The sequence below is a fragment of the Halyomorpha halys genome, unplaced genomic scaffold (assembly GCF_000696795.3).
Source record: "Halyomorpha halys isolate HHAL.00 unplaced genomic scaffold, Hhal_1.1 Scaffold98.1, whole genome shotgun sequence".
Taxonomy (NCBI): domain Eukaryota; kingdom Metazoa; phylum Arthropoda; class Insecta; order Hemiptera; family Pentatomidae; genus Halyomorpha; species Halyomorpha halys.
The window spans coordinates 591,164-602,952 of NW_027107309.1; the positions used below are offsets into that span (position 1 = coordinate 591,164).

Sequence of the window (11,789 nt, forward strand, 5' to 3'; positions counted from 1 at the left end):
TATATATATTTCCTTATTAAAAGCGATTGACTACCATATTTCATACACTTTTAGAATTGATAAAATCTTTCCTTGTCTGTCGTTGGCATTGGTTGGTCTTGTAAACAAATATTTTCTTAACCGCTCGATCACGTTGGTACTTCATGGTCTCTTGTGGTTAGGTACAAAAACGTTTGATTATATATATTTTCCGTTTGATTTTACAGCGCAAGTGTGATTAATTTCATCATATCTGTGGTTAGATTGTCTTACTATTACATAAATATTATGTTGGAAAATAATTTTTCCGACAAGTAATCGAATTTTTTTCATCAATATTAAATATTAAATAAAGTGACTATTTTTTGGGTGAGAGGTTTTACAAATCTAAAAAATATTATTTTAATGTATTCACCATTCTGATTTATTTATCTGATAGGAGTGAGATTTATATTGATCTTGCTTGCCTTAACATGTCCTCAACTTGACGCCAGTGGGACATGCTTTTTTGTGAATAAGGAACTTCACTATTTTTATAAATTGTTTGACATCCTATCAAACCACCTATGTAGAAAAACGCTCTAATTTTAAAGCTGTTTACACAAATCACATTTAAATAATTGAAATCAAGCCAGTTTGGACATAGGTAGCTTAGTGCTCATCTAAATCATCAAATTCCGCACCGTGCCTGAATTTCTTCGTAAAATCCTCAATGATTCTTATTAAACCACAGAGACAAATGTATCCTCAATGATTTAATGTCCATTATGTAGCAAATTTGCCTCAAAAAATACAAATATCCTTCCATTAAAAACACCATTACCATATAAACCCACTAGTTTCTAATATACTAACCAAAAGATTCCTGACATCTCTCTGAAAAACTTCCTGACATGTCTAAAAAGAACATGGCTTTAGGATCTTATGATATAAAGTTATCATTTAAGTGCTACCAAAGGGTAGTTTAATCTCAAGCCAATATCACGTCATATCCATCACTCAGCACATACCTAAGGAAGGCGGGAAAAATTTTTTTTTTCTTATAGACCCACTTCTTGGTCATTTCTGACAGGTAGCTAACCTATTCTAACCAAGTTGTCTTCATTACGTGGGATCGCCACAGAAATAAACGTCGACCCCACAGGCCGGATTCGAACCGGCATCGCAGCAGTCATGAAGAAGTCGCTTAACACTCAGCTACAAACACCCCGATCTGGACTAGTTGATTTTTATTTCATGACGGTCTCACAGAATGAAAAATCCAACTCTTCACTCTGGTTTGAATAAAGTTGTAACACATAGGATAACCCCAACTTGCTCCGTACATCAGAAAGGGCCAGGAAGGAGGTAAAAAAATATTTAAAAATTCTACCAAAACACTTGGTGTATAAGTCAGAATTTAAGAATGCTCTATAATCTTTAAAACTACCCTATTTCCACCTTTTTCTAGCTTATACTATTTTTATCGCTCTCCTTTTTTATACTTATAAGCCTCGATAAATAATTCTAAATTAATAAATCTGGTTATTGACTACCAAAGTTTGTATTCTAATATATTCGCTTTTTCTTCTACAGATGTATGGGAAGTACACGAAGGAGCTTGGAGCGTACGCAAAAGAAGAAGCAAAGCGAGCGAAGAAGAAGAGCGTGCAAGAAGTGGACGAGGGCTTGGGTAAGCCCAGAGGTAGACTGTACAACTCTAAGATCGCTAAGGTGATCGGATGGGCGTGGAGGAACACGTTCGCGAGGCTCGGCGAGGACTGGGTCTTCTTGGCCCTTCTTGGGCTCATCATGGCCTTCCTCAGCTTCATAATGGACCACGGGATATCCATGTGCAACAAGGGTAAGTAATATTATATTTAAGGAAATTGGGGTTGATATTTCATTTCTCTACTTACCCTTTTCATCTTGACAGTTGTAGAGGTAGGGGGTAGAGCCTGGACCTTTGGCTACTTGAAAGGGTACTTGGAATCCCACTTGTGAATAAAAAAAATTACAAAGCTTATAAGATGAATTAACTTTATCTATTAATAAAGCAACTGAATTAGAGACTAGAGACCATTATTCTTTCGCTTTGTATAATCTTTTTTATGTTTTGTGATAAAATGGAATTTGCAATGAAGGAAGGCGGCGCTTGATGTGTTTGCTTGAGGGCCGGGAATATCTAAGCTCGGCACTGGTCCTTTAAATTAGCCGAGATAGTCATTTATTTATTTTTCTACCACCAATCACTCATTAATTTATATGAATAGCTTTTTCATGGTTCTCCTACGAAGAGTTTATATGTGATATATGTACAATTTAAACTCTTGGAAGAAGAAGTTGCTAACTCACTTTTTAACGAAATTATTTTTTTATGTTGCCTCTATACATAAATAAAACATCAGAATGAGTTGAGTTCTTGAGATTTATGTTTAAATGCATTATTTTGTTATCGCAAATTTTTTTTAAAATATTTTCTTTCAAGCATTAGTTAAAAATCCCACTCATTTTTCCATTTATCACACGCCTGAACAAAGCTTGCTTGGTCAGCTATGCGTAACCTTTTAATCCAATATAATTTAAACCTTCCTAGCATAAGGGTGTGCGCATCATGTCTTCTGGAAATATCGTCCAATGATTGTAGAGGACAGGTTGAATTATAGGTTACTCCGATGCACTGGTGAAGGTTGTGTCCGTTAATTATTCCAAATAAAGGGACGTATTGTCATTTTTGGAAATACTTTGGAATCAATCCACTTTTTTACACTAGCCTCTTACATCACTAACCTTCAGTTTTCTGGGTTAACAGTTACCTTCACTGTATGTTTGGCTATTCTCTCAGCCGATCGATTTCTTGTTTAGAGGAATCTTTCTGATTAATCCCTGATCTTTCCTAGTCAGTTTGTTAGCTTCGTCGTTCTCATATACTCTGCAATAGACATGTAGCCTCATTGCTTCTGGAAACCGTTCAGTTATTGTTTCCCTCCTCTAGGAGTCGATATTTAAAGGTTTTATTCTTTCATCAAGCATAAGTTCCTGACACTATTTCTGTTTGTAATTCTAGACCAGTTATGGAGTAAATCTTGGGCCTCCTGTCACGAGCCTGAGTGCCTTGTTTTGAGCTTTGTCCAGATTGTGCAAGGCCCTCCCTGAGACCATGTTGTGTGTTTGTGGCGTGTGCTTTGAAAGCTAGTCCTGTTGCTCCCTAGTTTGTGCTCCCTGACCTTGCACTCTTAAGCGTGTAAGTTTCTCGTTATCATAAATGATTTCGTGTGGTTTTGTGAAAAGCGATCAATATTTTATACATCTTAATAGATATCCTCTACTCATTACAGGTAGGATCTGGCTGTATCGGGACCTGGCTACTCACCCCGTGGTCCAATACCTGGCCTGGGTCAGCCTTCCCTTCTGCCTCATCCTCTTCTCGGCGGGCTTCGTCCACATCGTAGCGCCGCAATCGATAGGTGAGTAATCTTTAACTTATCTTTACACTTATTTTGGTTTAATAAAAATATTTGCTTGTTAAATTCCCTTCATTGAGAACTAATTAATTAAATCCCAACGTTTCGGTGCGATGGCCCTATCTTCAGGGGCATTGCAATATACATTATGTTGTATTCTTTTGGATTATTTATGTTACTTAACATATTTTCCTACATAGTCAAATATTGATTATCTAATAGTAAGCCAATGTTATCTGAAATTTCCTTAAGAATTTACTATAAAATATTTAATCATTTAAAGAGTAAGGAGAATCCATCAGTTACTTTCATTCAAACCTATCCGCAATCGATAGGTAAGTTTATTCTTAGATTAGCAATCTTATTTTCTAAATTACACTATCAATAACTTATAAAAATAATTTCTGATTCATTATTTTTCACTACGAAAATTTTTTATTGCTCTTAAAGTTGAAAATTTATTATTTGTTTAATTTAATTTCGAAATAGTAACCTTACCTGCGCGTCTTATATAATATAAAATTGAATAATTCTCTATTTTCTAAGCAAAACTAATCACTGGAGTTCCAGTAAATTACTAACTTTTCAACGTTTCCCCAATTCATGACTGAATAACATTAGCAATTATGAAACAATTAAATTATTGTTTTAAACAATAATTGAGGGATAAGTGCGGCTGGCTCCTATTTCTATTTATGTTTTTTTTTGTAACTTCTATAGGCGCTGTAGAGCAAATTTGCCTAGATTGCCTCCAGTAACACCTACCACTTTAGAATTTGAAACAGTTACTCGCATGTTTCTCTATGATATTATGTTCTTGTAACTAGGATAGAGTCATGTTCGATTTAAACAAGAAACGACAGAGGTCATTAATATCAACAGGAAACAGTTATCAATCCGACCTTTATCTCCTATCATCTGGAACAATCGGGATTGTTTCTAGATCATGATTATCTTCTCCGGTACACTCGAGGTTATATAGTAGGTGCTCTGATATTTTTCTGTATCGAAAAAAAAATTATACAAACTTTCATAAAATAGATCATGATAAAATTAAAAATATATTTACTGTATGTACATTATACGCAGCCCGAAAGAAAATAACGTAAGCTTTATTCATGAGCAAAATAAAATAACTTAAAAATTACGACTTTAAACGCTGGATTTAATACTCAGCAACTTCAATTATTTGTCGATTTTTATTATCTTAATATTATGGAATTTTTTATTATCTATTCATTATTATCTACATAACTGCTCGGGACTTAGTGTTCAAAATTAGTACTAAAAAAAAACGTCCAAAGATTTATCCAATCTTTTTTTTTTAATTTTCAATTTAAACTAGCCATAATATACCAAATACGTATATACCGAAAGAATAAAAAAAATCTAGCACTGAATTTAGTGATAAATAGTTTCGTTCCAAACTTTCAAGAATCTATTTGAAATTTTGATTATAAAGTTTAATTAGATAGACTCTATTTTTTGCTAATTTCAATTCAAAATTATTGCTAAAAAAAAAAAAAAAAACGGTCGAAACATTTATCCAAATTTCTTTTAATTTTTTTGTTATTACTATTTCCAATTCAAACTAGGCTATATGATACCAAATACGCATATACCAAAAAAATCTAGCACTGATTTTTGTGATAAATAGTTTCGTCTCAAACTTTGAAGAATGTATTTTTTTTTCTAATTTCAATTCAAAATTATTGCAAAACAAACAATCCAAAGATTCATCCTTTTTTTTTTAAACTAAGCTTATATACCAAAAATAAAAATCTAGTACTGATTTTAGTGATAAATAGCTTCGTCTCAAACTTTGAAGAATCTATTTGAGATTTTGATAATAAATCTTAGTTAGATAGACTCTATTTTTTACTAATTTTAGAACATAAACAATGAAAATTATTTATTAAATAAAACCACAAATTGTATCCAATACTGTCTCAACACTTTATTTCTTATTAGTCCAACGTTTCGGCTATTCCAGCCATCTTCAAGGACATCTTTAATACAAATCTTCTCCTCACATTAATTTATAATTTTTATTGCAGGCTATTCTGCCCAGGTCATTTTCTTATTTTAATTTCAAACCTATTTATTTAAATTTTAAAACCATTAACTTTTCATTTTCTTTATAAAATTATCCACAATATAAAATACACCACCATATAACAAACTATTTAATTAGTTTTTAGTAGTTTAATTAGTAATTAGTTTGTTATATGATGGTGTATTTTATATTGTGGATAATTTTATAAAGAAAATGAAAAGTTAATGGTTTTAAAATTTAAATAAATAGGTTTGAAATTAAAATAAGAAAATGACCTGGGGAGAATAGCCTGCAATAAAAATTATAAATTAATGTGAGGAGAAAATTTGTATTAAAGATGTCCTTGAAGATGGCTGGAATAGCCGAAACGTTGGACTAATAAGAAATAAAGTGTTGAGACAGTATTGGATACAATTTGTGGTTTTATTTAATAAATAATTACCTTGTCTCAAAAAATTTTGAAATAATATTATTTAAATGAAAATTATTTTTGGCCAGGTTTATTAAAAAATAGTTCACTTTGCTGCAGCTGTTTTGATGTCATAACTGAATTTCGGATTCAACATTCCAAAAAACATATTGAATTGTTGAGAAAAAAATCCTTCATTCATTCGTTGACTGTACCAGCCGTTGAGTAAACCGGCTTAGACAGAGATCAAGTCCATAAACTTATTCGAAAGTTCATCATAATGTGATGCAGACTATAAGTAATAATATGCAGAGAAATATTACCTGGAATCACGGGATTTGATTTATTTTTCCAGCACTAGTAAACAGGAAAAAATGCCGATCCTTTTGCATGACTATGCACAATCTCATATCACTGAAATGATAATTTAGAATCCTACCAGGCCACAAAACCTCATAACAATTTATTTATATATTTTAAGCTCAGTCTACATGGAGATACTACTGATAGAATTAAATAAAAATTCTAATCACGGAAAACGCGTAGGTGTACCGGTCTAACCCGCAAACCTTTATTATAAATTTAAATATTACGAAATTTGTGCGAATTTGCATCCGATAGCAGTACCCTCTAGCTGTCCGAACGGCTAATAGTTATTTATCGCGAAATGATTTATAGCTCATCAACATTAAAGACTAATATTATACAAGATACAAATGACCAGATCTCATTTCTAAAGGTGTTGTATCTAATAACATCTATTACTACACCGAGGGTCACATTTAGCGTGTCGGTAGCTTCTTTTTCTGTTGGTTGTTCCAATTTTTAGTGCTATTTTCTAATATATGAAAAATTAAAATTTAACTGACAGATTTTTATCAAAACCTATGTAAGATAGCTATTATGATTCATAAAAAAAATTTCTCAACATAACTTTGCCAAGTCAAATTACATCATTGAAACCATAATTGACCGAAAGGCTCTTGCATTTCTAATGAATAATTTTCGATATGGACAGAATAAAACATAAGGTACGTCCCAAACAGATCTGGACAAAAAATTAGTTGCGATAAAACTTAAATTGTCATGAAAGTAATGGTTCATTAACCAATTAAAAAATATACATTGTTTCCATGACAACTTTAGCTCGTAGTTTTATTAGAGGACTTTTGAATGTCAAAAAAGTTGCTGTAGGATGCGTAATAGGATTTTTCTATTTAACCAGTATGTGCCTACGAGTTTGATGATGGTTAAAAATAATCGTTGGAACAAGACAATTATTTCAAATTTAAATATCACGGACTTGAACTTTAGAATCTCGTGTTACGATTTTCACATCATTAAATTTTTATTTTCCTTTTGATTACCGGGAAAACACTTCAAATGGTAACGGGACGTATGTGTGTATTGTAGTTATATTTTACGACCTTGTGAAATAAAATCAAAAAGTGTTAACTGATGAAGAGAATACATAAATTGGAAATTTTTTTTTTTTTTTTTTTTTTAATAATTTATTTATTGATATTTACAACTATATATACAACAAATAAATTTGCTGTAGGTGACATAGTGACATGATAAAAACATGTGGAGAATCTACCCATTGATAGAACTCCAAAAACATTTCTAGAGGAGAAGATCTCGAGGCCATCTTCTTTTCAGACGCCTAGGAGGATTATTAGGTAATGAAGGAGAAGCCAGGTTAGAAACAAGTGGATTTGGGTGGTTGAGAAGTTTATTATGGAAGGAACGGTATCTGGTTCTGGCCAAATCGGCAACATATGGAATATTGAGGTCCTGATGGATGACTTGATTTGTGACAAAGTAAGGAGCATTAAGGATTTTACGAAGGATTTTGGACTGTAAGGATTGGATTCTGGAGGAATTTGATGGTTTAGTAGAGCCCCAAAGCTCAACTCCGTATGTCCAGATAGGCCTTATAATAGTCATGTAGATCAGTCTTTAAATTGGAAATTGAACAATTAAATGTGAATATTATGACAAATATGAGAAAAATTTGGTGAATATTAATAGTGTGAAGAAAACGTCATTCTTTTGATGATAAAAGAAAATGTATATGTTTATTTATAAAAAGTTATAATTTATTTCATACATCTAAATTAAGAATTATTTATGATTTATAAATAATTCATTTGAAATATACGATTACTAGACGTTTTAAATAGCGTATTAATGTATTATGTTGATAAATGACATTTATGAAAGGAAAACTGAGCTACTAACGCCTAAGGGTTCCGATCCGGCTGTGGTAGATAATTATTATCTGTTTCAATGCAGCCGTGCGTCAGCCCTGTGGGTTTGGGAATCCTCCATGGCCCATCCGGCATTATAAACTGAGTTCCCTCAACTGGGTAAAAATCTGGCCGTTGAGCGCGATTCTGACCAAACCACCTCCTTGTAGAACCGTTGGTCTTGTAACAGTACTTTCTTACAAAGTACGGCATCCCTGACCTTTCATAAGTTGTAGCGGTACGGATTTAATATTTTTAATATGAAATTAATATTTTTTTTTAATTTTTAAGTTAGCATTGTCCTCTTTCTATTGTATAAAACTTAGACAAAAATTTATATTAGGCTGTAGATTCCTCTTTTTTAAATTAAGTTTATAATTGCGAAGAGGTTTTTCTAACTTCATATCTGAGTAAGAGATTGAGGTAAGTTCCTCCTGAGTGCATTTTGCTACTTTTATTTCATATTATTAGAATGATGATTTAAAAACGTACCAGGCTCATTGTAGAACATTTTGTCTGCTTTAATTTTTATTGTTATTTTATTTATTATTAATTTTCATCTTCAAAAAAATCCTGTTTTTCCGTCTGAAGCAATTGTGTTCCAACATGTTTATTATTTTTTTTTTTTAATTTTCCTTATGAAACCGGTGGTTGGTGATATCCCGAACCTGAAATTTAGATTGAGGTCTCCCTAAAAAAAAAAAAAAAATCATTAAGAAAAAACTATAACTTTTTCTTGAAACTACCCTTTCTGAATATCCGATGATTTGACTGATCCTACGTCCTTGGACGATGCCACAAGACCTGCCGCAACAAGTGGGACCGTACTCTACCAGTTGTGAGTGAGATGACTCAGCAGCCATTGACTGCTCCCGAAGAGGTGGCTGTTATTGACTCAGTTGATTGATGGTCCCTCGGCATCATCGCTGTCCCAGATTCGGTGGTAGTCGGATAATGAGGTAACTTACTCTCCACGAGCAGAATAGGAATTGAAAGTCATAATCATAAGTCGTAATCACCTGAGAGTATCTAGATATAATTCTTCTAATCCTTTTCAATACCTCAATATTAGATGAAAACTGTAAAAGAAATTTTGCGATGGAGCTCGTTGAACTATCTGCATATAACACAGCATTTTATAGTGGTTTTCTCTTCGAATTGCTATAAAGACTATTTAATAACGCAAAATGTTCAATTGCCTTATATGGAAATTGGTAATTAGCTTCTACTCTCTTTCTGCGACCGTAAATAAAATACATTAACTAAGGAGCTCAAGAGGAGAACAAAGAAATTTATTTCATCAAAATTTTTGAGTAATTTATTGAAAAATATTTAAAGTTAAGAATCAAAATTGATGACTCCGTCAATCACGGTAAGGTGAAATGAAAAATAGGCAGCTGCTTCAGAAGTTACAAAAAATCATTTTACAAATAAATAAAAAAATTGCGTGTTTCTTCTGTTAAAAAAGATTCAATTTTTATCTAGACTATACAGGAGATACAATAAGCGTGATTAAAAAGTAAATATTGAAGTTTTAAGGTACACGCCTCCTGAAGTTGATTTTATTTGAAAACAAAAAAAATCTCTAAAATGATCACTAATTTTTTTTTTTAGAGCTCCATATCCTTAAAACTACCTGAAAAACTAAATAAAAACTTCATAGTAAATTTGGTAAAATATAAGACCTAAGAGAGCTTCATACATTCAAAAGTTTTCGGACTGCAGTTTTTCAAAAAGCAACATTATTTAAACGAAAAATCAATGTTTTGTAAATTAATTCTCGTGAATATCATGCAAACTCCTTCGAAGATAAATGTTATTGACTACATTATAGTACATTCAACTAGCTTTAATTTGGGTGCTAGAAGGCACCTGTACGTCGAATACAACAGTTCCCAAAGTGAATGTACCGTCACCCTGAGGTACTCTAAGCATATGCCAGTGATAGCCACTTTAGGAAAATATTTGAAAAAATTAAAATAGTGAATATATAATGTATTCCAGAATTTACTTTGTACTATTTTTTTCTTGTCCTACATATTCAACCGCTCTAAGGATAATTGTGCCGACATTTTTATAGCCCGATAAAAGTGCCGCAATTTTTTTTTGTCTTGCAAGATCCGCATAATATTTAAGTCTCAAAAGGGCGACATTTCGAAAAAAATTAGGAACCACTCTAATTGTTCCTGTGATATAGTTTTTCATAATCAAAAATATTTTCCGAACAATCAGAAATTTTACGAATTTATTTTGGTGAATATCATGAAAAGTGCTACTCCCCTACTCCAGCTACTCTATTCTTCAATTGAGAGCTAATAGAAATCTGTATGTTGTTCGTTAGAGAAATAGTTCCCTTAAATATTAAGTCAAAATAAATTCTCAAAATATTAATACAGGATTAAACTATTAGGATGTTATCGATAGTTGAGGATTGGTTAGTATATCACTTATGTTAAGCTTTCAAACAGTCAGAAATATTACTTAATTTGAAATTTTTAAAAATCACTTTGCCTATTTCTGAGAGAAGAGTAGAATGATTACTATCTATTTTAAATTAAATTTATTAATTACGTGAAAACTTGTATCATAGAAATTATGAAGCTGCAATAAGTAGTAGTCGTCTTTTATTTTTTTTTTATTTATTTTTTTTTTTTATATCCTTGTTTCAACGTCCAATTTTGACTGTTATCAAACTGGTATTCTTTTAGATATAAAAATATTAGAAATGTAAGAGCCATCAGTGATCATTTAGAGATGTAATTTTATGTTGTAAAGTTTTGTTGAAGCATTTTTTTTTTAACATAATAGCTCTGGTTTCAGTATAGAATATCAATTTCTTACACCGGTTTTGTTAAAAATTGTCTGTTAAATCGTAAAATCTAATCAATTCAAAACTAGCGTTAAAAAATGTAAAACGCATTCCGTACGAATTTACCATCACGCTATGTTAAGGGTCACTCTCGGGGTAGAAATGCATATTATTAGATAGAAGAGCTTTAGTGAAGGAAACTGGTCATTAGTGTTTTGTATAATATTAGTATTTAATGTTAATGAGCTCTGGAGTATTTCGTGAAAGATACTTTTGGCATGCATATGACAGCACTGTAATCATATGCAAATTTGCATAAATTTCAAAATATTGAGATTTATTGTGTGGGCGCGTTGCAATATCGCAAGGGGAACGATTTTTTAATCTAATTTGTTACACCTACGCATCTTTCTGTAGTTGAATTTTCATTGAAGACTGAGAATTAATTCTGCTACTTTCAATGTAGATTGCGCTTAGAGTGTACATAAACTCAGAGAGGAGGTTTTTTGGCCTGAAAAGTTTCTAAATTATTTTTCTAGTTATATGAGATTAAGCGTAGTTGCGAAAAAAATTAAAAAGGAATTTTTATGCTTAACAGTGCTGGGAATATATACACCTGCACACATCCAATTCTTCCTCACTATAATTTTCTAGAATTTTGATTTTTCCCGATCAAAGGTGCACTATTCTCGATTATTACTTATAGTAAGCATCACACTATTTAGAATCTGCGATTTAAGTTCAGGGAATTCATCTCAATCCAAGCATTTGATCAATGTTAAGGACAGTCAACAAAGGATTTTCCAAAGAAAAAAATAATAATAAAGGAGGTATGAAAAAA

General features: G+C 31.8%; 1 protein-coding gene across 11 annotated transcripts in view; it reads left to right on the forward strand.

Moving 5' to 3' along the window:
* Positions 1–11,789, forward strand: part of ClC-a (chloride channel protein 2) — a 186,835-nt gene that overhangs the window by 145,122 nt on the left and 29,924 nt on the right. For all 11 annotated transcript variants that reach the window (XM_014415303.3, XM_067045586.1, XM_024358479.2 and 8 more), the window contains 2 exons: positions 1,555–1,822; positions 3,297–3,425. In XM_014415303.3, the coding sequence (XP_014270789.1) occupies positions 1,555–1,822; positions 3,297–3,425 (397 nt within the window). The remainder of the gene's footprint in view (positions 1–1,554; positions 1,823–3,296; positions 3,426–11,789) is intronic.